The sequence below is a fragment of the Entelurus aequoreus genome, linkage group LG21 (genome assembly GCF_033978785.1).
Source record: "Entelurus aequoreus isolate RoL-2023_Sb linkage group LG21, RoL_Eaeq_v1.1, whole genome shotgun sequence".
In the NCBI taxonomy this organism is placed as follows: Eukaryota; Metazoa; Chordata; class Actinopteri; order Syngnathiformes; family Syngnathidae; genus Entelurus; species Entelurus aequoreus.
The window spans coordinates 23,339,915-23,366,452 of record NC_084751.1 but is presented as its reverse complement, the minus strand read 5'-3'; the positions used below and the strand labels follow the sequence as shown (position 1 = coordinate 23,366,452).

The 26,538-nt window shown below is 40.2% G+C and overlaps 1 protein-coding gene across 2 annotated transcripts in view; it reads left to right on the top strand.

Annotated features, from left to right (window-relative positions):
* The window catches only part of thbs4b (thrombospondin 4b), a 53,356-nt gene extending 27,528 nt beyond the window's left edge, over positions 1-25,828 (top strand). For both annotated transcript variants that reach the window (XM_062031200.1, XM_062031199.1), the window contains 14 exons: positions 308-385; positions 460-612; positions 696-800; positions 4,757-4,864; positions 4,936-5,095; positions 6,713-6,831; positions 6,965-7,017; positions 7,102-7,295; positions 9,882-10,060; positions 11,962-12,010; positions 12,094-12,290; positions 13,650-13,822; positions 16,491-16,630; positions 23,321-25,828. In XM_062031200.1, the coding sequence (XP_061887184.1) occupies positions 308-385; positions 460-612; positions 696-800; positions 4,757-4,864; positions 4,936-5,095; positions 6,713-6,831; positions 6,965-7,017; positions 7,102-7,295; positions 9,882-10,060; positions 11,962-12,010; positions 12,094-12,290; positions 13,650-13,822; positions 16,491-16,630; positions 23,321-23,376 (1,764 nt within the window). In that variant the 3' untranslated portion in view covers positions 23,377-25,828. The remainder of the gene's footprint in view (positions 1-307; positions 386-459; positions 613-695; positions 801-4,756; positions 4,865-4,935; positions 5,096-6,712; positions 6,832-6,964; positions 7,018-7,101; positions 7,296-9,881; positions 10,061-11,961; positions 12,011-12,093; positions 12,291-13,649; positions 13,823-16,490; positions 16,631-23,320) is intronic.
* The last annotated feature ends 710 nt before the right edge of the window (positions 25,829-26,538 follow it).

Sequence of the window (26,538 nt, the reverse complement as noted above, 5' to 3'; positions counted from 1 at the left end):
AATTTAGTATACCATCTGGTTAGTCAATTGGTGGGCAAGTTAGTCAGTTAGTCCTTGTTTTTTCCATCAATTTGTAAGTCACTCTGTTAGTCAGTCACATTGTTTCATAAGTTATTGAGTGAGTTAGTTTGTTGTCAGAGTTGGAAAAAAAAGTATAACTTTGCAGAGGATCAAGGAAGAAGTCATTCTATTTTGTTGCATTGGGGCAATGACCCACCTGGTGCAGCAAAGGGAGCTACACTAAAAATTATTTTGTGAAAGTGTTAAATTAGAGGCTCATGTTTCCGACTACCGGGCTTCTTTTCAGGTGTGTGACGACATCGACGAATGCAAAGGACCAAACAATGGCGGCTGCGCGCCCAATTCCGTCTGTCACAATTCTGCGGTGAGACATCACATGACCACCACTTTCATTTACTAGTAGCAGACGTGTGAGCAGATGTCTTTGCGTCCCCACAGGGCTCGTATAACTGCGGCAGCTGTAAGACGGGCTTCACAGGAGACCAGGTGAAAGGCTGCAAGCCCGAGATCAGCTGTGCTAATAGCCTGACCAACCCTTGTGACATCAACGCCCAGTGTGTCGCTGGGAGGGACGGCTCTATTTCCTGCCAGGTACAGGACAAACCTTCCATATCGTATAAGTAAACATCATCACCATCTTCATACATGCTGACTGACCTGTTTTGATCTCTCAGTGTGGAATCGGCTGGGCTGGAAACGGATACTTATGTGGAAAGGACACCGACATTGATGGATATCCCGATGAGAAACTCAAATGCAAGGACGCTAGTTGTAAAAAGGTAATAGAGGACCTGAACCTGCTGCTTTTACTCTGAAATAAGACGTTTCTGTAAATTAGGGATGTGACCATTTGGTCGATTTTTGTGATGACTTTTGATGCCGATCTCAAACGTGGATCCCCTCTGCCTGGCACTGTATTTACTTGTAGTCCCCCGGATGACAAGTGGCTAGCAGCTAACTATGTGTTTACATACTGAGTGTACAGCAGTTCTCCTAAGTTAATAATAATAATCACCTCCAATACAGCAAATACATTTCTTAGTATCTTAAGTATCATCTTTAAGTACCATCATCACTAGTGGTGCATTGACCAATCACAACCTTCCGTTTAAAGGAAAGAAAATGTATGCATTATTATCAAAAAATCTAGATAACCTAATAAATCTAATATACATTATAGTTATTATTTTTACAGTGTTTGTAAATAACTTGCAATATTAAAACAATTACAATTCCTTACAGAACAATGTAATGAATGAAAAAACACACTAATTTCTGTGATTAAATAATCTGATGTAAATCAATGGAATTACATTAAAATTAATGTCTAATTATAAGAATATGTTATAATAGTCAATAAAAAATAAGACATGCATACATAAATGATGCAAAAAGTATAACGATTTGAATTATGTCATGCAAAATATCAGACAATACATTTAATACATTAACTATCAGTATGGTAAAGGAAAACTATACAAAATGGATACATATGCAGAAGGAATAAAGAAGCTATACAACATTTAAAAAATCAAGTACAAAAATATGCTAAATATCAGGGATACAAAAACACTATATACTATTATATACTTTAATAGTGTGGTTAATTTCTGTGGAAGGATGTTCTAGTTTAAAAGAAAAATAATTATTTAGAAGAAAATGAAAACACAAATAGTACTACTAATCACCTCCAAAACAGCAAATAAACTGCATTTCTTAGTATCTTAAGTATCATCATCAAGTAGGATCACTGGAGGACGAAGCTAACATGTTAAACACCGAAATCAAGCCAAGAGTAGTTGAGTAGATTAATAAGAGTCTGGAGAGTCTAGAGAGAGAATAAAATAACAGCAACTGTTGGTGTGTCAGCATTGTCACAATCAGTACACAACACGTAAGAGGGTGGATTGATCCATATATCGGTGGTGTCGATACCAAGGGTAGTGTCAGTATATAATCAATACTAGAGTGATTAGGTCGATATTTTTATTTTCTGGAAATCATTTTTTATTGTTGTTTCTACTAATGTTTATAAACTCAAGTAATAATATCCTAGACGGGGTGGACTTTAAGGTTTTTAATGTGTAGAAGAGAGTAGTTTTTCTTTTGTTAAGTTATTGTGCACTATTAATTTTGTTTTGGGTTTGGGTTGATGGGTTTTGCTTAAACAATTATAGGTAATAAAACAGAATAAGGAAGTACTTAAATATTGTGTTGATATTGTTAAACTGTCAATAGCACTCAGCATGAATAAATAGAAACATTACAGCTAATAAGTGTGATCTTTATCGGTATTGGTATCAGCCAGTGGTGTGCAGCCAGGGCCAGCAAGGTCTTCTCTGCTGGCCTAACATAACCGGAAATCATGATCATAATTAAAGATAAAAGTGATTTTTAATTGACTTTCCCTAAATATCTAAAAGTATTCATATTCTCTTCATGTCATATTATGTTCCTTCCAGTGCCTTTGTTTTTAGTTTAGAGTTTGTATCCAATCAGAATTCAGCTAGCTTATGCTGCCATGCTGTACGAAATCTGCCCGGGGCCTTCAGAATCAACAATGTATGTGCACTGTAAGTGAATGGGCACATACAGTTGATAGATAATTACCATAGCCAATCAGATCACGAGTTGTTGTCAGTAAGGCCTTCTCGATGGTCTCACGATGAACGTGACGATTAGGCGTCTGTAATTGGATACTCACCGGGACCGTTAGCGGATTAATTTGAGAACACATAGAGTTGAGAGACAGTTGCGATAGCCAATCAGATCACAAGTTGTTGACAGTAGCCTATCTAAGTAGCCTTATGTTAACGAGACTGTGATTGGATACTCACTTGTCCAATCACAAGTTGTGATTTACGAAAGGAGAAAGTGGCACCGGAGCTATTCCCGGCCAGCGGAGAAATCAGCGGCACTCACTCTTTTTACCCACAGAGAAGGAGAACAAAACGTTGATTAGGTGGCAGATATATATTTGCAAGACCATTTTCAAGAAGGATATTTAAAGAAAAACTACATCTTGTGAGACGATGTCGGCCAACTCCGAAAGCTAGCTCAGCTGTTCTAGCGATGAAATGGGGAAATACCCGCCATTTCCACTCAAATCAACCGACTACGAGCGGTACCACTGGCTTATAGGGCGTCGAATGGGTTTTACAAATTGTGAGTTCAAATATTTTATTTCTTTATTTTTTCACGTTTAATATGTTTTTTGCAATTTTAATTTTGACAGTGCCACGTAAGATATCTTTCAATTGCTGATGCGGATTTATTGATTTTTAAATGCGCCAGAAAATAACCTGTTTTGTACACTGTTGATGTGTTTCAATGCACAGTAGGGCGTAAATTTGAGAACACATAGAGTTGAGAGACAGTTGTTGGCAGTAGCCTACATAGGTAGCCTAATGTTAACGAGACTGTGATCGGATACTGACGGAAGGAGATTTTTTACCTATATCCATATTTAAGTGTTACTTCTTTACTTCCATAGTCATATTACAAAATAGCTAGTATTCTTCCTTCTTTCTCTCTCATAGTAATGTGTGTCGGCCTTCTAGCAGTGGAATGCAGGGAGTAGAGATAACTCAGGGAGTAGTCTAAACAACGAGGGTGGGAGCGAGGGACAGAGGGAAGAACACAGGAGTTCCGGGGTTTTTTGGGGGGAGATCGATCTAGACTGAGCGAGGGAACGCTTCTGTACTGGATTTGGTCTCACGTTTGTCTTCAAAGCTTTGAGAATAAACCACAAAATACAAACTCCTGCCTGGTGATGAATTTAAACTTTAGCTTATGTGCCATAAAAAGAATTTGGGAGTGACCAGCAGCTTAAAATCCCTGGGAAGAAGAGCTGGTCAACGCAACAATACTCACTTGTCCAATCACAAGTTGTGATTTACGAAAGCAGAAAGTGGCACCGGAGCTATACCCGGCCAGCGGAGAAATCAGCGGCACTCACTCTTTTAACCCACAGAGAAGGAGAACAAAACGTTGGTTAGTTAGGTGGCAGATATATATTTGCAAGGCCATTTTCAAGAAGGATATTTAAAGAGAAACTACATCTTGTGAGACGATGTCGGCCAACCCCGGAAGCTAGCTCAGCTGTTCTAGCGATGAAATGGGGAAATACCCGCCATTTCCACTCAAATCAACCGACTACGAGCGGTACCACTGGCTTATACGGTGTCGAATGGGTTTCACAAATTGTGAGTTCAAATATTTTATTGCTTTATTTTTTAACGTTTAATATGTTTTTTGCAATTTTAATTTTGACAGTGCCACATAAGATATCTTTCAATTGCTGATGCGGATTTATTGATTTTTAAATGCGCAAGAAAATAACCTGTTTTGTACACTGTCGATGTGTTTCAATGCACAGTAGGGCGTATATGTGTTTCTGTATCGTATTTCTCCAGCAATGGTCATGTGGTGACATAAATGATGGTATTTTGAGAGGTAATCATTGAAGTCGGATATCACTGAAGGCCTAGGTGGGAAACGCACGGCCCGCCACTGGTATCAGCCGATCTCATTCATGGATGATTGGTATCGGAAACGGCAGTATAAAAACCCTGAACATAACATCTCTACCGTCAATCAGAACATTTTAACCATCTGTTTGGTGTGAAAGAGTTACATGACTGATAAAGATGCAGTTCACCAACTTCACCACTAGGTAGAGCAACTACACATCCAAATACGATGTGGTCTACAAAGTTTGCCGATGTCTTGACAGGACAACTGCCTCTTCGTTCCAAACTCCGGCCAAGAGGACGCCGACAGAGACGGCCAAGGAGACGCCTGCGACGACGACGCGGATGGCGACGGCATCCCGAACGAGCAGGTCTTTTGTTAAGTTCGGATAGCAGAGCAAACCCAGGCAAACGCCTTCATTAGTTTTTTGTGTCTTTTTAGGACAACTGCTGGTTAAGACCCAACTTGGACCAGAGGAACAGCGACAAGGACACGCACGGAGATGCCTGCGACAACTGCCGCATGGTGGAGAACCCCGACCAGAGGGACACAGATGGCGACGGCAAAGGGGACGCCTGCGATGACGACATGGACGGAGACGGTACGCAATAATAGTGACGCTAGTCTTGCATAAGCAGCATCATGTAGCCCTATCACCTCTATATTTAGGTTCCACATGCGTATACGGATGCTCTGCATGCTTCCTCATGTCAGCACTAGATGCAGCATCCTAAAATGAGAGGAGGAAAAAAAAATGTCTGGCCCCAAACTGAAAAAGGGGCTTCAATCGTTCACCAGTGTGATTACATCTACAAACCCCCACAGGACTAAAAAAAAAAATTCTCTATTGCTTCTCTCTGACCTTTATGCATTTATAGTGCTGATGCTGCCTCACTGAACGAATTTACTTTTTTTTTTAAAAACACATCCTTTAAGTGCAGAGCAACAGTGCGCCCAAGTGGTGTATTGATAAATAACAACCTTCCGTTTAAAGGAAAGAAAATGTAGGCATTATTATTTAAAAATCTAAATAACCTAATATAAATTATAGTAATTATTTTTACAGTGTCGGTAAATAATTAGCAATATTAAAAATAAAAAAAATTCCTTACATAAAAATGCAATGAATGAAAATACACACTAATGTATGTGATTAAATAATCTGATGTAAATCACAATTAGAAATACTTTATTAATCCCCGAGGGGAAATTAAGATTTTCAGCACAATCCCATTCAAGATCAGATAAACATTACAGGGAGACAGAACAGGATCGCTGACGGGTCTGCCAACTTCCGCCATCCCTTACAAAAAAGGTGAGAAACAGGTAAAAGCTGGGGGGGCAAGAGAAAAAATATTCAGTCTAAGCTTGGGCCCCTGGAGAGGGGGTCCAGACTGAGGCCAAGGGGAAAAAAACTCATACACATAGCACACATAAGCATTTGTGGAAGAGAGAAACATCAAACACCAAAGAACACAAAGGACATTAAAGACATTAAAAGAGTAGAGCTGACACAACCAGCCATTTCTACATACAGCTACAAAAGTAAAAACAACAACAACAAAAAACATACACTGTAGTGGTCTCTGTGGTGTTCCACGCCATCGTCTGCTGTGGTGGAGGGAGCATGGCCAGAAACTGGAGCAGACCCAACAAAGTAACCAAGAGAGCCGACCCCACCCTTGGCCGCCCACTAACTCGGCCAGTGTCCAGTCCGCATGGATGAGCGAGGATGCGTCTAAGGAGACCGAGGTGTCCGATACCTGCTCATTCAGCCAAGACACCGTGAAGCTCCGCAGCCCTGTCTCTTCATCCGCAAAACAATACAATTACAGTCCAAGTAACGTCTAATTATAAGAATATGTTATAATAGTCAATACAAATAAGATATGCATACATAAATGATATAAAAAGTATAACAATTCAAATAATGTCATACAAAATATCTGACAATATATTAACTATCAGTAGGTAAAGGAAAACTCTACCAAATGGGTGCCATATGCAGAAGGAATAAAGGAGATATACAACATTTAAAAATTTAAGTACAAAAATATGCAAAATATCAGTGATAAAAAAACTAGATACTATTCTACACTTAAATAGTATGGTTAATTTCTGTGGAAGGATGTTCTAGTTTAAAAGAAAAATAATTCTTTAGAAGATAATGAAAACACAAATGATTGACTGATGGTGTGGGTGGGGAGCGGGTCATCAGGCTTGAAGAACTTTCTGGACAACTGCCAGCTCGTCCAGAACCGAGACCAGTTGGACCGGGATGGAGACGGTGTGGGAGACGCCTGTGACAGCTGCCCGGACATCCCCAACCCAAACCAGGTTAGTGGATAAGGAACCCTTTGACCTTGGACCTAACCCAAGTCCTTAAAGGCCATACAAGACCTATATTTTATTATTATTATATTATATATAATAATAGTAAAGCACTCAAACATAATTGATCTGCTTTCAGTCTGATGTGGACAACGATCTTGTGGGTGACTCCTGTGACACAAACCAGGACAGGTACCGAGCCTGTGATTAATGAATGAATATTTATTAACAATTATCATTGTTGCTAACAACACATTTATCCCCTATCCCCTTCAGCGATGGAGACGGTCACCAGGACTCCAAGGATAATTGCCCCTACGTGATCAACAGCTCCCAGCTAGACAGCGACAAAGACGGGTTGGGAGACGACTGCGACGACGACGACGACAATGACGGAATCCCCGATTCCATTCCGCCCGGCCCAGACAACTGCAGACTGGTTCCTAACCCTGACCAGACGGATGACAACAGTCAGTAGCAACGCAGTGAAATGTTCAATACATGCAATTTGGATTGTCACTATTTCAGCCTCGAGCTTTGTTAAGCAGAATTCATCTCAATTTAAGGGCAATTTCTTAATTTTGTGGCAAATTTATGACTCATAGTGAGTCTCGGTAGAGAGTGAGACCTACGGAGAAGATCTTTTTTTGTGCTTATGTAACAAATGTGATGAAGTTATTTAAGATGTCCACAAGGGCTGCAGTGGAATTATTGCTTATGAAAGCAATTACAGGCAGCGACTAAAAACTTGGGTCGAAAGTTTTCTACTTTCTCTTACTGTCTGTTTAAAGCTTTAAAAATGCATTTTATTATCTATGTATGTATATATATATATATATATATGTATATATATATATGTGTATATATATATATATATATATATATATATATATATATATATATATATATATATATATATAGATATATATATATATATATATATATATATATATGCGTTAGGTCAGGAAAAAACACAGAGGCTATATCATCCCTACAAGCTTGTTTTGCAGGTTTCCCTGCTTGTCAGGGGATTTTAAACCTTGACTATATATATATATATATATATATATATATATATATATATATATATATATATATATATATATATATATATATATATATATATATATATATATATATATATATATGTATATATATATATATATATTAGGGCTGCAACAACTAATCGATTAAATCGTTTAAAATCGATTATAAAAATAGTTGGCAATTAATTTAGTCATCGATTCGTTGGATCTATTCTATGCGCATGCGCAGAGGCTAACTTTTTTTAATTTAATTTAATTTATTTATTTATTTATAAACCTTTATTTATAAACTGCAACATTTACAAACAGCTGAGAAACAATAATCAAAATAAGTATGGTGCCAGTATGCTGGGTTTTTTTCAATAAAATACTGGAAAGGATAGATAGATAAATGTAGTTTCCGATTATTAATCGATCAATCGAAGTAATAATCGACAGATTAATCGATTATCAAATGAGTTGTTAGTTGCAGCCCTAATATATATATGTATATATATATATGTATGGGTGTGTGTGCGTGTGCGTGTGCGTGTGTGTGTGTGTGTGTATAGTTGAGGTTTCTGTGGTTTGTCTGTGATACAGTGCTCAATACCGGGGTAGAGCAGAATATACGTTAGGTCAGGAAAAAACACAGAGGCTATTTCATCCCGACAAGCCTGTTTCGCACGTTTCCCTGCTCTTCGGGGGATTTGTCAATAAATATATATATAAAGAAAATCCCCTGAAGAGCAGGGAAACCTGTGAAACAGGCTTGTAGGGATGAAATAGCCTCTGTGTTGTTTCCTGACCTAACGTGTATGTGTATATATATTGCCATATAATAAAACATTCTATGGCAAATTATACATACAGTGATTCAACACTGCCAAAATAAAATAAAAAACTGAACAGGAAAACAAATCCCGAGGATATATTAACAGTTTAATTTAAAAACTGCAAATAAAGACCACAAACAATATAGATTATAAATAGATCAGTATAATTTTTTATAATTTAATATGTGATGTAAAATGTTTTATTTTTTATTTTTTTTATTTTTTTAATAATTTAATATGTGATGTAGGGGCAGCACGGTGGCAGAGGGGTTAGTGCGTCTGCCTCACAATACGAAGGTCCTCAGTAGTCGTGAGTTCAATCCCGGCCTTGGGATCTTTCTGTGTGGAGTTTGCATGTCCTCCCCGTGATTGCGTGGGTTCCCTCCGGGTACTCCGGCTTCCTCCTACCTCCAAAAACATGCACCTGGGGATAGGCTGATTGGCAACACTAAATTGGCCCTAGTGTGTGAATGTGAGTGTGAATGTTGTCTGTCTATCTGTGTTGGCCCTGCGATGAGGTGGCGACTTGTCCAGGGTGTACTCCGCCTTCCGCCCGATTGTAGCTGAGATAGGCTCCAGCGCCCCCCGCGACCCCGAAGGGAATAAGCGGTAGAAAATGGATGGATGGATATGTGATGTATTTAATTATATACAGTATTTGAGTATATAACCCAGCAGAGTCTGCAATTTAGTTCAACAAAAGTTCTGGAACCCTTGTTATTTGTTACAACACATATTAGCGATGCCGCTTGTTGCTAGGCAAGGTCTCGCGGGTGAATTTCAGGATTATCATACATTTATCCACATGAACTTTTTCTTGTAAATGGTTGCTCAGTATTGAATAGATTTTAGAAGACAGAAAAAGAGTGTTGAGTCAGAGTTCCCTAATGCAGCGTTCCTAGCAAAGTGTCAAGGCATGCAGGTAAATGTGTGTACCGGTGGATGGATGAGCTGTCAATGGCAATTATAGTGTGCTTGCACACTCTCAGCAGTAATTGCCTCCCTCCCCTCGTCAAATAATCCATCCCATCGGACAGATTCTAGGCAGGGTGCAGGCCCGAGTGAGCGCTAACAAATGAACGTCAAATTAAAACGGATGTGACACTTTCGGCTTTGTTGTGCTGCTATATTATGGATAACCTTTTTAAGAAGCATTAGTGTCCTTAAAGCTCCAATGACTCCTTTGTTTCCTCAGATGACGGCGTCGGAGACATTTGCGAGACCGACTTTGATCAGGACAAAGTGATCGACACGATCGACAATTGCCCCGAGAACGCTGAAGTCACCTTGACGGACTTCAGGGCCTTCCAGACAGTGGTGCTGGACCCGGAGGGCGATGCTCAGATTGACCCCAACTGGGTCGTCCTGAACCAGGTGAGTTGATAAATCACAATTAAATACAGCTCTTGTATTGGATGTCCTTAGATTGTATATTTAATGTACTATATGTGGATTATAGTCAAATACAATCATTGCTGTCAGAATGATAAATATGTTGTTGTTGTTTGTGCACTTTTACGAGTTGAACTACAAATGCATGGATGTAGAGGACTACAATATGTTCATAATATATTTAAGAAAATTAACTCTTAAACGTGTTGAATATACAAAGTAAATCATATATTTGTGTATATATATATATATATATATATATATATATATATATATATATATATATATATATATATATATATATATATATATATATATATATATATATATATATATATATACATATATATATATATATATATATATATATATACAGTACAGGCCAAAAGTTTGGACACACCTTCTCATTCATTGAGGTTTCTTTATTTTCATGACTATTTACATTGTAGATTGTCACTGAAGGCATGAAAACTATGAATGAACACATGCGGAGTTATGTACTTAACTAAAAAGGTGAAATAACTGAAAACATGTTTTATATTGTAGTTTCTTCAAAATAGCCACCCTTTGCCTGATTACTTTTTTGCACACTCTTGGCATTCTCTCGATGAGCTTCAAGAGGTAGTCACCTGAAATGGGTTTCACTTCACAGGTGTGCTTGAAGCTCATCGAGAGAATGCCAAGAGTGTGCAAAGCAGTCATCAGAGCAAAGGGTGGCTATTATGAAGAAACTAGAATATAAAACATTTGTTCAGTTATTTCATCTTTTTTTGTTAAGTACATAACTCCACATGTGTTCATTCATAGTTTTGATGCCATCAGTGTCAGTGACAATCTACAATGTAACGTTGCCAACCAACCTACCACCAGGTGCATGTCTCAGACTACCAGAAAAAAATCTGTATAAAAAAAATATTTTTGATAAATAATTAGATATAATATGACAAAAAACAACAACAGTGCATAATTTATTTTAAAGAGTAAGATTCTACACACAAAAAATTAATAAAATATGCACATATTCCATAACAATTTAAATATAAAAATAATTTACCATTAAATAAAATATTGTTTTGTGGATAGGTATTTTAATATAAAATAAAATAAAATAAACATTTTGTAGAAAAGTCTGCAATATACAAATAATGTAGAGTATGAATAAATATATAAAATCATTTTAAATTTGGACAAAAAACGTGCACAATATCGGAAAAAAATAATATACTAACCATTTTAGAAATACTGTAATAGTCAGTATAAACATGTTTCTGGTTAAATAATTAAACAAAAATTAAAAACATTCACTTCGTACAGAAAAATTTTGAAAATATGGAAATGGAAGTAAAACGATTGAAAATAAAATCAAAAACAAAGAAAAAATATGTATGTTTCAGAAATAAATATGAATATATAACAATTGCTTGATAGCCACTATACTTAATTTTTACTAGTAAAAATGTATTTTTAAAAAAACGGGGGGGAAAGTATGTTTCAGAAATAAGTATGCATAATACCATTTCCTAATAGCCACTAAAGATCATTTGTGTAGGTAAAAATGTATTTAAAAATAATATAAAAAATATGTACGTTTCAGAAGTAAATATGCAGTTTTATGGGTAAAAAAATGTAAAATAAAAATTTGCTCAAATTATTAATGGTAGATTTAGTTGTAAACAACAACAATGTGTAACGTCAGTAAACGTGAAGACAATGGTAAGAATGTGTCTCCATGTTGAGATTTCAAGTACAGTTGCAAACATGTATCACATTTGAACGTGATCCAAATAAAAATAAGGTCAGTGCTCACAAAAAATGTTGGACAACAATAAACCCTAAGTATGTAATGTTCAGTTCATGAGGAATCCATCTTTTTCCTCCGTCAGGGAATGGAAATTGTTCAGACCATGAACAGTGATCCAGGTCTCGCTGTGGGTAAGACGTTCCTCCACCGCATTTCTTCGTTTAGTACGTTTAAAGCTTTTAAATAAAAAACTAACTCAATTTTGGTTGTATAGGCTACACGGCGTTCAGCGGCGTCGACTTTGAGGGGACGTTCCACGTAAACACGGTGACGGACGACGACTACGCCGGCTTCATCTTCGGCTACCAGGACTCGTCATCCTTCTACGTGGTGATGTGGAAGCAGACGGAGCAGACGTACTGGCAGGCCACGCCCTTCAGGGCAGTGGCCGAGCCCGGAATCCAACTCAAGGTCGGCGTACTTTTCTATTATTTGGCATTTTTGCTGACTGAGCAGCCAATCAATCAATCAAAGTTTACTTATATATAGCCCTTAAAGTGTGTGAATGTTGTCTGTCTATCTGTGTTGGCCCTGCGATGAGGTGGCGACTTGTCCAGGGTGTACCCCGCCTTCCGCCTGATTGTAGCTGAGATAGGCTCCAGCGCCCCCCGTGACCCCGAAGGGAATAAGCGGTAGAAAATGGATGGATGGATGGATAGCCCTTAATCACAAATGTCTCAAAGAGCTGCACAAGCCACAACGGCATCCTAGGCTCAGATCCCACATCAGGGCAAGAAAAGAACCTCAAAAGGGGCCGCAGATGTGGGGATCCCCTCCTGGGTGACTGGTGCAACAGATGCTGAGTATACACGGTTAATAATATGAGAGTCCAGTCCATAGTGGGGCCAGCAGGGGATCCTTTTGCATGTAGACAAGTCAGCAGCGCAGAGACGTCACCAACTGATGTATAAAGAGCGGTCAATCCTGTATCCCGACTTGGAAAAGCTAGTGCATCCTCCATGGAGACTGATCTGTGGTCACCTGATAACCTCTCCACGCAGGAAAGGGGGGCAGAGCAGAAAAGAGAGATGGCAGATCAACTGGTCTAAAAAGGGTTCTATTTAGAGGCTAGAGTTTGCTCCTTACCTGCTATCACAACAGTGTGTCCTGGGCATGACGTTAAAGTGCAGCCGGCAGTGGAGGCTACTCTATGGGGTCATGGGGCAGTAGGAGGTTAACCCCTTTACTACTGTTACCCCAGGTGGCCCTTGGCAAAGGCCTAGTACCTGACTGCCCCCTAGCCAGGGATACGGTGAAGACCTCAACGGCGGAGCAGGGGGAAGACGGTAAATTTATGATCAAGGGTGATGGGTCAAATGCAGAGAATAATTTCGCCACACCTAGTGTGTGTGTGACAATCATTGGTACTTTAACTTTAACTTAAGAACTACCACAACGGCTGCGATGGCGGAAGAAGGCTGCAGCAGAAAAGGGTCCCCAGTCGTCTTGGACTCCATGCCACTGGACCCTGACCCAATTCTGTCAAGGATCGTGTAGTGACTGTGCACCAGTCTCCCCACGTAAAACAAAGTCCTCCATTAAGCATCCTCCATAAAGGGATACACCCCTACCAGGAGGATCGTCATACTCGTTCGAGTGACCGCCGATGATGATGATGATTTTTACAACAGTGCAATGTTCATAAGAGGCCATGAGTTCAAAGAGATCTACGTTTTCCTTTCATTGTTTTGATTCGGTAAATAAAAAGCCTCAAAAACAACGTTCCTCTTAACGACAATTCACCAGTCTGGTTCTCTCTCTCTTTGTCAGGCCGTCAAATCAAGATCGGGCCCCGGGGAACATTTGAGGAACTCTCTGTGGCACACCGGAGACACACAAGACCAGGTGCGCCTCCTGTGGAAGGACCCCCGCAACGTTGGCTGGAAGGACAAGGTGTCTTATCGCTGGTATCTGCAGCACCGCCCGCAGGTTGGATACATCAGGTAAAGTCAACATCAAAATAAAATGTGCCTTTAAAGATGATATTGATCAGCTTTGATGATTTTTCAAAGCATATTATTCACACATTTGAATTGTGATGAATCACGATGACTCCTTATATAAATGACTTGCTTACATAATTTAAATTAACTTTAAATAAAGACCCCAAGAATTTTGACCAAACAATCCCAAAAAGCAATTAACAACGATAAAGAATGGTTTACTATACATATTACTCTTGGCAACCAGAAGTAGATGTGTGCATAAGAGACACAGACAAAAATGCAGTTAAATTAGATATTAACAAATAATGTTTTGTTCATATTTTACAAGTTATGTAAAGATTTGTATTTACTGTAAATGATCACGTATGAACAATAACCAAAAAGACTACATTGACGGCTACAATTCAGTTCAACCCAATATGTTTAGTCGCCATATGTTTATATTTTAGATCATGTTTAAAGTTAATATAAAAAGGTAAATCAAATAGGTTGATATGTCCAAGGGGGAAAAAAAGTGTTTCATATTCCCTATGGCAGTGAGGGCAATTCAAAACTAATGCCGCTTCGGCATGAATTGAAAAAGTAAACAAAACACAATAAAAAACTATGAACAAACAAATGTTCTTCAGACATTATAGCTTCAGGGAAACTACAATATAAATTTAAATAATACGGTTGTTTTAGAAATACGGCCGTAAATCTGCCACAATGACGGCGTTCGAAGCGATGCTAAATTAGCAATGATGGGACAAGCGGTAGGAAATGGATGGATGGATGGGTCTCTGGGCTTTTAAATGACTCACAGCTGAATACATGATTAATGCGATGAATTTTTAGTCATTAGTCTCATGAGTTAACACTTTATTTTTGGAAGCCCTCGTTTTGATTGGCGTTTTATTTTTCGGACCGTAGGGCGCACTGGATTATAAGGCGCACTGCCTTATAAAGGTCTATTTTCTTACAAAAGGCACAAAGGATTAAACCACATTAAAGGGGTCATATTATGATTTTGTTTCTACATTTAAAACACTTCCCTGTGGTCTACATCAGTGTTTTTCAACCTTTTTTGAGCCAAGGCACATTTTTTTCATTGGAAAAATCCCAAGGTACACCACTAGCAGAAAACATAAAAAAATGAAACTTAGCAGCCGATATTGACAGTAAAAAGTCGTTCTCGCACTTGTTGGATATAAATTCAAACCATAACCAACCATGCATCACTATAGTTCTTGTCTCAAAGTAGGTGTACTGTCATGACCTGTCATATCACGCCGTGACTTATTTTGAGTTTTTTGGTGTTTTTCTGTGTGTAGTGTTTCCTATTTTGTTGTTGATTGTCATGTCATGTGCATGTACTTTGTGGACGCCGTCTGCTGCTCCACAATCTGTAAGTCTTTGCTGTCGTCCAGCATTTTGCTTTTGTTTACTTTGCAGCCAGTTCAGTTTTAGGTTCGTTTTGCATAGCCATCCCTAAGCTTCAAAGCCTTTTCTTAGCGGCACTCGCCTTTTGTTTATTTTCAGTTAAAGTATTAGATACCTTTTTACCTGCACGCTGCCTCCCACTGTAGTCTGCATATTGTGATCATGACAAACCATGTTCCCGACATCCACAAAGAAAAACTAACTGCTGCCACCTACTGATATGGAAGAGTATTACATGGTTACTCTTCCTTGCTCTAGACATTACAGGCACTCAACAACGGCACACTATTTGCGGATTATAATTACTGGTTTGCAAAAAATATTTTTAACCCAATTAGGTGAAATGACATCATCTCCCACGACACACCAGACAAAATCTCACGGCACACTAGTGAAAACTAGTGTTTTCAAGACACTTTCTGACCGTCTCTTCAGGATGCATCGTTTTGTTGGCGGTCTTATTTACGTGGCTCCACTTCGACAGTGTCTTACCCCCGTCATCTTTGTTGTACCAGTAGTTTTTATGTTAGAACTGTACCTTTCTTTATATTACAAATGGCAACAGCGGAAGATGAATGCCCCACAGCAACAAGATAGAGAAAAAGAAGGAGCTTATTATTACGGCGCGGACTACAGTGGTGGATGAGTGCACATTTTCGGTACTTATGCAGATGGCAAATACACATCAGCAGGTACGAATAGGTAAGAAAAGTTGCCTTTGCGTAATATTGCGAAACAAAACATCAGATTATGTCTACTAATAGGTGCCATTATGGGTTCTTTATACACATACCATAATAATACCGTATGTTGAAGCACAGTACGTCTGACTACGGTAGCCGTGCGTAATGTTCTCCATTCCGTATCTCTTATGTGTGACCGCCATCAACTGGTCACACTTATTACACCATGTACCAAATGAAACATTTTCGAGGTCAATAAGCACAACCAGAATTAATTTGTGCATTAGGCATACTGGGTTAAAAGACACGGAAAATTTCAGGGAAAATTTAAGGATTTTAAGTGCGCCTTAATGTCTGAAAATATGGTGGTTTATTTTTGTGGTTTACTTTGCAGTCTTGTACAACTAGAGTGCGTCATTCTGAGAGCTGGATAAGCATATTGGATATGTTATTTCCTTGGTGGTCTGACTCATATCTCCCTGATAAATGAATGTTTGATTAAAGCAGTGCAGGGGGAAATCCATATATCACAAATTCATCTACTTCCACGTCCTGTTTAGGGCTCGCTTCTATGAGGGATCTGAGCTGGTGGCTGACTCCGGCGTGACCATCGACACGACCATGAGGGGAGGACGACTTGGCGTCTTCTGCTTCTCCCAAGAAAATATCATCTGGTCCAATTTGAGATACCGCTGCAATGGTAAGGACGGTGTTGTCTTGTCATTGCCACTTTTTCCAACCCACGGTACCCACTTGGCTCTCTTCACATTACTACCTGGCACCAGTTCTAGTCATACTTGCCAACGCTCCCGATTTTCCCGGGAGACTCACGAATTTCAGTGCCCCTCCCGAAAATCTCCCGGGGCAACCATTCTCCCGAATTTCTCCCGATTTCCACCCGGACAACAATATTAGGGGCGTCCCTTAAAGGCACTGCCTTTAGCGTCCTCTCTCACCTGAAAAGGAGACTATTATATATATGTCTCCGTTATCCATAGGTTTATCTATAACCCATAAAGTAGGCAGGCACGGAGCTATTTCTCAGCGTGTGTTTATTCCAGCCGGCACGTTAATACACTGACACACAACATCCGGATTCCCATCATGCATTGCTTCAAAACTACGGCAAGTAGTAATGTCCAAAAACATAACAGAGACGAAGCAGAAGAACGAAGAAGAGACATGGCGACGACGAGTAAGAAGTAGAAATACGCTTGCAAGTTCCAAAATTATTGGAAAAAATTATTTCAGTTCATCCAGGACAGCTCGAAGGGGAAGGGGTATGCTGCCTGCACATTTTGTAGATCAGACTTCTCCATTGAACACGGTGGCCGAATGGATATACTCATTCATGAACGGATTATTTATATACCCTATATATATAAAATAAATACTTGAAAATATATATACTCGATTCAACACGATTCTCGATTCAAACTGATTTTTGCAATGTATTATTTGGTATAATAATAACAACACCTTAACAAAACAGTTTACAGGTTACAAAACATCCTTTTGGTTGCTGACGTATGGCACATACCTGCACCAAGTAAGCATAGAGATGGCCTAAAAAAAATTGTTTTTAATTAAATCGTCAAAGACTTCTATGGAAATACAAGAACCGAGACTCAGATTTCCCTCGCCCGGACGCGGGTCACCGGGGCCCCCCTCTGGAGCCAGGCCCGGAGTTGGGGTACGACGGCGAGCGCCTGGTGGCCGGGCCTGTCCCCATGGGGCCTGGCCGGGCACAACCCGAAGAGGCAACGTGGGTCCCCCCTCCAATGGGCTCACCACCCATAGCAGGGGCCATAGAGGTCGGGTGCAATGTGAGCTGGGCAGCAGCCGAAGGCAGGGCACTTGGCGGTCCGATCCTCGGCTACAGAAGCTAGCTCTTGGGACGTGGAACGTCACCTCGCTGGGGGGGAAGGAGCCTGAGCTAGTGCGCGAGGTGGAGAAGTTCCGGCTAGACATAGTCGGACTCACTTCGACGCACAGCAAGGGCTCTGGAACCAGTTCTCTCGAGAGGGGATGGACTCTCTTCCACTCTGGCGTTGCCGGCAGTGAGAGGCGACGGGCTGGAGTGGAAATTCTTGTTTCCCCCCCGGCTCAGAACCTGCATGTTGGAGTTCAACCCGGTGGACGAGAGGGTAGCTTCCCTCCGCCTTCGGGTGGGGGAACGGGTCCTGACTGTTGTTTGCGCTTACGCGCCAAGCGGCAGCTCAGAGTACCCACCCTTTTTGGATTCACTCGAGGGAGTACTTGAGGGTGCTCCTCCGGGTGATTCCCTCGTTCTACAGGGGGACTTCAACGCTCATATTGGCAACGACAGTGAAACCTGGAGAGGCGTGATTGGTAAGAATGGCCGCCCGGATCTGAACCCGAGTGGTGTGTTGTTATTGGACTTTTGTGCCCGTCACGGATTGTCCATAACGAACACCATGTTCAAGCATAAGGGTGTCCATATGTGCACTTTGCACCAGGACACCCTGGGCCGCAGTTCCATGATCGACTTTGTAGTTGTGTCATCGGATTTGCGGCCTCATGTTTTGGACACTCGGGTGAAGAGAGGGGCGGAGCTTTCTACCGATCACCACCTGGTGGTGAGTTGGCTGCGATGGTGGGGGAGGATGCCGGACAGACCTGGCAGGCCCAAACGCATTGTGAGGGTTTGCTGGGAACGTCTGGCAGAGTCTCCTGTTAGAGAGAGTTTCAATTCCCACCTCCGGAAGAACTTTGAACATGTTACGAGGGAGGTGCTGGACATTGAGTCCGAGTGGACCATGTTCCGCACCTCTATTGTCGAGGCGGCCGATTGGAGCTGTGGCCGCAAAGTAGTTGGTGCCTGTCGTGGCGGTAATCCTAGAACCCGTTGGTGGACACCGGCGGTGAGGGATGCCGTCAAGCTGAAGAAGGAGTCCTATCGGGTTCTTTTGGCTCATAGGACTCCTGAGGCAGCGGACAGGTACCGACAGGCCAAGCGGTATGCGGCTTCAGCGGTCGCGGAGGCAAAAACTCGGACATGGGAGGAGTTCGGGGAAGCCATGGAAAACGACTTCCGGTTGGCTTCGAAGCGATTCTGGACCACCATCCGCCGCCTCAGGAAGGGGAAGCAGTGCACTATCAACACCGTCTATGGTGAGGATGGTGTTCTGCTGACCTCGACTGTGGATGTTGTGGATCGGTGGAGGGAATACTTCGAAGACCTCCTCAATCCCACCAACACGTCTTCCTATGAGGAAGCAGTGCCTGGGGAATCTGTGGTGGGCTCTCCTATTTCTGGGGCTGAGGTTGCTGAGGTAGTTAAAAAACTCCTCGGTGGCAGGGCCCCGGGGGTGGATGAGATCCGCCCGGAGTTCCTTAAGGCTCTGGATGCTGTGGGGCTGTCTTGGTTGACAAGACTCTGCAGCATCGCGTGGACATCGGGGGCGGTACCTCTGGATTGGCAGACCGGGTGGTGGTTCCTCTCTTTAAAAAGGGGAACCGGAGGGTGTGTTCTAACTATCGGGATCACACTCCTCAGCCTTCCCGGTAAGGTCTATTCAGGTGTACTGGAGAGGAGGCTACGCCGGATAGTCGAACCTCGGATTCAGGAGGAACAGTGTGGTTTTCGTCCTGGTCGTGGAACTGTGGACCAGCTCTATACTCTCGGCAGGGTCCTTGAGGGTGCATGGGGGTTTGCCCAACCAGTCTACATGTGCTTTGTGGACTTGGAAAAGGCATTCGACCGTGTCCCTCGGGAAGTCCTGTGGGGAGTGCTCAGAGAGTATGGGGTATCGGACTGTCTGATTGTGGCGGTCCGCTCCCTGTACGATCAGTGTCAGAGCTTGGTCCGCATTGCCGGCAGTAAGTCGGACACGTTTCCAGTGGGGGTTGGACTCCGCCAAGGCTGCCCTTTGTCACCGATTCTGTTCATAACTTTTATGGACAGAATTTCTAGACGCAGTCAAGGCGTTGAGGGGATCCGGTTTGGTGGCTGCAGGATTAGGTCTCTGCTTTTTGCAGATGATGTGGTCCTGATGGCTTCATCTGGCCAGGATCTTCAGCTCTCACTGGATCGGTTCGCAGCTGAGTGTGAAGCGACTGGGATGAGAATCAGCACCTCCAAGTCCGAGTCCGAGTCCATGGTTCTCGTCCGGAAAAGGGTGGAGTGCCATCTCCGGGTTGGGGAGGAGATCTTGCCCCAAGTGGAGGAGTTCAAGTACCTCGGAGTCTTGTTCACGAGTGAGGGAAGAGTGGATCGTAAGATCGACAGGCGGATTGGTGCGGCGTCTTCAGTAATGCGGACGCTGTATCGGTCCGTTGTGGTGAAGAAGGAGCTGAGCCGCAAGGCAAAGCTCTCAATTTACCGGTCGATCTACGTTCCCATCCTCACCTATGGTCATGAGCCTTAGGTTATGACCGAAAGGACAAGATCACGGGTACAAGCGGCCGAAATGAGTTTCCTCCGCCGGGTGGCGGGTCTCTCCCTTAGAGATAGGGTGAGAAGCTCTGTCATCCGGTAGGAGCTCAAAGTAAAGCCACTGCTCCTCCACATCGAGAGGAGCCAGATGAGGTGGTACGGGCGTCTGGTCAGGATGCCACCCGAACGGTAGGAGGCCACGGGGAAGACCCAGGACACGTTGGGAAGACTATGTCTCCCGGCTGGCCTGGAAACGCCTCGGGATCCCCCGGGAAGAGCTAGACGGAGTGGCTGGGGAGAGGGAAGTCTGGGCTTCCCTGCTTAGGCTGCTGCCCCCGCGACCCGATCTCGGATAGGCGAAGAAGATGGATGGATGGATGGATAATTCGTCAAAAAAAAATACAATGAATTAGATTTTTGGAAATTACTAAAAAAATCGGGATTCAAGTGTGTTAATAAAACATTTTTAGCACCCCTAATTATTATTTACCTTATGATAGTTTGTAAAAATAACAATAAATACTTAAATATCTGCTTGTCACCTTGACTTACGATTTAAAAGCAAGTTATCAATTTGTATAGGCAATAATATAATGACGCGATTATACTTTTATATTCTTACATTCGCTGTTACAAGTGGCCCTCTGAGGGCAGCCATGACTGCGATGTGGCCATCCACGAAAACAAGTTTGACACCCCTGCCCTAGAGGAATTAAACGGTATTACACAATGTTTAAACTTTTAATGTTTAGGTACTAGGGGTGATCATAAACAACAATTCACATCCAAATCGCGATTCCAATTCTTAATCAATTCATAATTTTCAATCTGTTTAACCCTTGTGCACCCCGAGGGCGCAAAACGGACAATTCCACACGTACCTTATGTGATATGATTGTTCAGTTTATAATCTCAGGATCTCTGGACACATGAGGACTTTAAATATGACCAATGTATGATCCTGTAATTACCTGATATCGGGTCGATATCCAAATTTGTGGTATCACCCAAAACTAATGTAAAGTATCCAAACAACAGAATAATAGGTGTGTCTTACATTTTAACAGAAGTGTAAATACAACATGTTAAAACAGAAAATAACCAGATAATAACAAATCATAAATAAAAAGATTCATAATTATTTTTCTACTGCTTGTCCCTCATAATTTTGACAAAACAATGGAATGATAAATGACACAATATGTTACTGCATACATCAGCAGCTAAATTAGGAGCTTTTGTTTGCTTACTTACTACTAGAAGTGAAGTTTTCTAGTATGTTCACTCGGGTATTTAATGCCAAAATTGTTATTTGATTGCAATAAGAAACTTATTTTTAATGTATCATAAGATTTTTTTATGGTAAGCTAAAGCCAATATGCCATTTTTGTGGTCCCCTTTAGACTGAGACTTAGACAAACTTTATTGATCCACAAGGAAAACTGTTCCACACAGTAGCTCCGTTTCAAAGGATGGAAAGGATAATGCAGGTATTAAGTAGACTAAAAATGTACCATAGTAGCAATATAAAATATAACATATATGTAATATTTACATATTATATATACAGTATATAATATATACTGATATAATATATTGTTATAATATATTTTTATATATTATATACATTATATAACAAATCCCAATTACCATGTACAATATTACAGTATATGTAACAGCTGCAGCAAAAAAAAAATTAAATAAATAAATTAAATAAAGGCCAGCATAAAATAGAGAGTGGATCCAGCAGATTTATTTAGAAAAGTATCAAAAAGTATCAAAATAAATGTTGGTACCAGTGCCGGTACCAGAATATTGGTATCCGGTCAACCCTTGTAGGCACTGTAAAAAATAATCTTGTTTTGTCTACTACTGTATCAAAATCAATGTCATGAAATATTGACCCATTCAAGGCTGTAATTACCCAACTTCAAATATTCCACTTTGTAACTTATTTTTAGGAATATTGCATATTTTGCATTTTGGTGTTTTATAAAAAGGCCATTAAAAAAAACTTAACCCTGAAGACCCAAATATAGAAAAACCTAAAAAAAAATGTTGCCTTTTAGATGTTGTTGTAGGAGGTATTTGAACACAACACAAGGGTAGAATGTATACTATCCATGTATAGAGAAAATACTTCAGGCAGTGATGTAGTGGAGGGAATACAACCTGTTTGAGCCCACTGTAACAAGCCAGCTACTTTTACTACCACATTCACCCAGTGTTGTATAATTGCAACAATTATATAACAAGCTCTAAATGAAATTTGATACATCTGTTCCACAATAACTACATATGTACATGCTCTAGACATTTTAATAACCAAAAAAATATATAAAAGACATTTTATTTACTTGAATCTGATTAATCCAGTCCAATGAAACAAATAGATGTTGTTCGAAGGAAACCTTGAGAGGTTGTGTGAGTTCATGGCCAGAAGGCGTGACTTATAAACAAATTTACGATCCAATAGCCTTGTGAGACTGAACAATAGGACCCAATGACTATGCAAATGTGGTAAAAAAATAAATAAAAATATAACGGATTGTTTTTTAGGATGGTTAAAGGTAACGTTGTAATTTTACAACAAGGGGTGTTACAGGGTTAAAAACGTTATATCCACAAATTAATCTGAAGTTGTTCAAAGATTTTTAATAAGCATTTAAAAGTGTAAAATAAAATTATTTATTGCTGACTTATGACACTTTTATGAGTGGATCCCAAGAGTAAATGTGTATAGTCATTTTGTTTTATTATTTTAATAATAAACTTTTGAAAAGCCGTTTTTTGGGCCCTCTCCACGATTACTTTCTGCTTTTGCAACCTTTAAACTGTTTTGAAAAGTTTGCACTTAATACCAAATAATATATTGCCAGAATCGGTTTGAATCGAGAATTGATTCTGAATCGAATCATAAGTTGTTGTAGGATTCACATCCTTATCAAGTACATGAATATGACAATCTCTTCTTCTTCTTCTTCTTTTTAGACACCATCCCCGAGGACTTTCAAGAGTTCCGCGCTCAGCATGTTGACTCCCTCTAGAAGTCACCGTGAAGAAACATGACTCTTTCATGCGTGTGTGTGTGTGTGTGTGTGTGTGTGTGTGTGTGTGTGTGTGTGTGTGTGTGTGTGTGTGTGTGTGTGTGTGTGTGTGTGTGTGTGTGTGTGTGTGTGTGTGTGTGTGTGTGTGTGTGTGTGTGTGTGTGTGTGTGTGTGTGTGTTCTGGCAATGCTTACTTAATGGGGACATCGCTCTGTTTACACAGTCACCTTTAGGGGACCTCTGACGGTATGGGGACAAAAAAAACAGGTCCCCTAAAGGGAAACCTTTTTAAATGATAGTCAGATCCATTCTGAAGATGCCTAAGTGATTTTTAAGCTTTGTCCCAGTAAAACATGTTTACTGGTTAGTTTGAGTGTGAGACATTTGCACAGCAGTCCTCTCATCGGGCTGTCGAGAAGCACATGAAGCGATTCATCCCTTCTGGTATTGTACCAGCAAAGAGTGACTGTTTAAAATGTTTGAGGGCCGAGCCGGAAGCTCTCCAAAACCGGGAATGGCAAGCATTGAAGTTCTATGTGTACAACCGCATTACGGCCTACAAAAGGAGATTGCAGGTAAAATAGTAGATTAAGAGATAATCAGCAAGACTGGTTAAGTAGAACAGTTTTTGTATGTTCTTTATGTTCAATGTTGTTAAAAATAAAAAGTAAAAATAAAAGTTTAAATGAGTTTGTATTTTATTTCTGTGGTTTAAGGTAAGATAAGATAATCCTTTATTGATCCCACAACAGGGAAATTTGGGTTACTTTGTTTATGTGTTTCAAATATTGGTAAAAGAGAAAATTAATTTTCTTGAAAAGTGAAACATTTGTTATCCTGGCATTAATAGTACTGTGATTCTGTATGGTATCCATCCTTAGTTAAAACTAATATATTTTTCCAAAAACAAAATCTGGTTTAGTGTTCCTTAGGATGACATTTTCATGCAGCATGATTATAAAACATTATTACCTTAAAGTATGATTCACATTCAGAATTTTCCATCCTTCTATATATGGTAGTTGGAGTTGCAGCTGCTAAATAGCAGTTTTCAGTAATGTCACAGAAGATGCAGGATTTGCTTTAACATTTAAGTGTTGAAACTTCCTATAAGAGGACAGCTGTAGTGCTGCATTCTGTGGATCATGTCATATTTAATTTGAACTAGAGATGTCCGATAATATTGGCCGATAAATGCTTTAAAATGCAATATTGGAAATTATCGGTATCAGTTTTTTTGGGTTTTTTTTTTTTATTAAATCAACATAAAAAACACAAGATACACTTACAATTAGTGCACCAACCCAAAAAACCTCCCTCCCCCATTTACACTCATTCACACAAAAGGGTTGTTTCTTTCTGTTATTAATATTCTGGTTCCTACATTATATATCAATATATATCAATACAGTCTGCAAGGAATACAGTCCGTAAGCACACATGATTGTGCGTGCTGCTGGTCCACTAATAGAACTAACCTTTAACAGTTAATTTTACTCATTTTCATTAATTACTAGTTTCTATGTGACTGTTTTTATGTTGTTTTACTTTCTTTTTTATTCAAGAAAATGTTTATAATTTATTTACCTTATTTTATGATTTTTTTTAAAAAGGACCTTATCTTCACCATACCTGGTTGTCCAAATTAGGCATAAAATGTGTTAATTCCACGACTGTATATATCGGTATCGGTTGATATCGGTATCGGTAATTAAGAGTTGGACAATATCGGAATATCGGAATATCGGATATCGGCAAAAAGCCATTATCGGACATCCATAATTTGAACTGTTCTTTTTGTTAAATGGTCCACAGTAGTCACGTACAAATTTGTGTGAAATATGCAAAATTATTTAAATTTGGTCCCCAAGAATGATCAGCGCATTACATCATCAATCCAGAGATTTAAAGACGTGTATGAGCTAACTGGGCAGTGGCCATTTTACCAAAAAAATGTTATGCCTCCACAACCTGTAGAAAGGGTGGTCCCCACAAGTGATGATCAAAAACTTGGTCCCCATTCCAAATGATAACCAGTAAGTGTGTGTGTGTGTGTGTGTGTGTGTGTGTGTGTGTGTGTGTGTGTGTGTGTGTGTGTGTGTGTGTGTGTGTGTGTGTGTGTGTGTGTGTGTGTGTGTGTGTGTGTGTGTGTGTGTGTGTGTGTGTGTGTGTGTGTGTGTGTCAAAGAGAAAGAGAGAGAGTGGGTGACAGTTTGTTTTGTGTGGTTTTTTTACCGTGTACATTTTGTGTGCATTAATGACCACTTGTTCTTGTACTGTATGTGAATAAGGCGTCACGTCAGCTTGCCCAACTTCCTGTTTTGATCACACGATGTCACGCACAATCGTAAACGTACACACATGTGGACACAACAGAAAATATTGTTGTTAATTGTGTGGGATTTGTACGCTATTAGTACCATTCCATGATCTATTTGATAATAAACACTATATTGCTCATCTACAATAAATGGAACAGATTTCGTTTGTATTTATTATCACACCCAAAATAACGTGAAGGTTCTTCCTAAACATTTATTTTCAAATTTGGTAACAATCCGACAACATTTCTAGGAGAAGTTCGTTTTAGACGAACGGGGAGCTGCTTTAATAAAGTGGCTCTTAAAATAGGGGTCATCGTGTTTTTAGGGTTGCTTTTTATTCGGGTAGTACGGAAATCTGTCAGGTTTAAACTAGTGCCATTATCAAAACGTTTATGTTAAGCCAGGGGTGTCAAACGTACGGCCCGCGGGCCGGATCAGGCCCTCGAACAGGTTTTATCTGGCCCGCGGGATGAGTTTGCTAAGTATAAAAATGAGCCGAAACGTTTGAATGAAAAAAACTGCTGTTCTAAATGTGTCCACTAGATGTCGCAATAGCAATTCTTTGTATCTTTGTAGATGATGCTTGTTCAGTTTTTTCCGTATTGGCCCTCTGAATAGGGGTCGTCACTCAGCATGAAAGGAATTACTCGCTGTGCATTCTTTGCTTGTTTTATTTAGTACTTATTGCAGCAACAGCAGCAGCAGTAGTAGTAGCAGCAGCAGCTGCAGCAGTAGTAGCAGTAGCAGTAGCAGCATTAGCAGCAGCAGGTAATAACCTAAAAGTAAACATGAACATAAAACAATGTATCTATCTTGAATCATCAAAACATGAACATAAT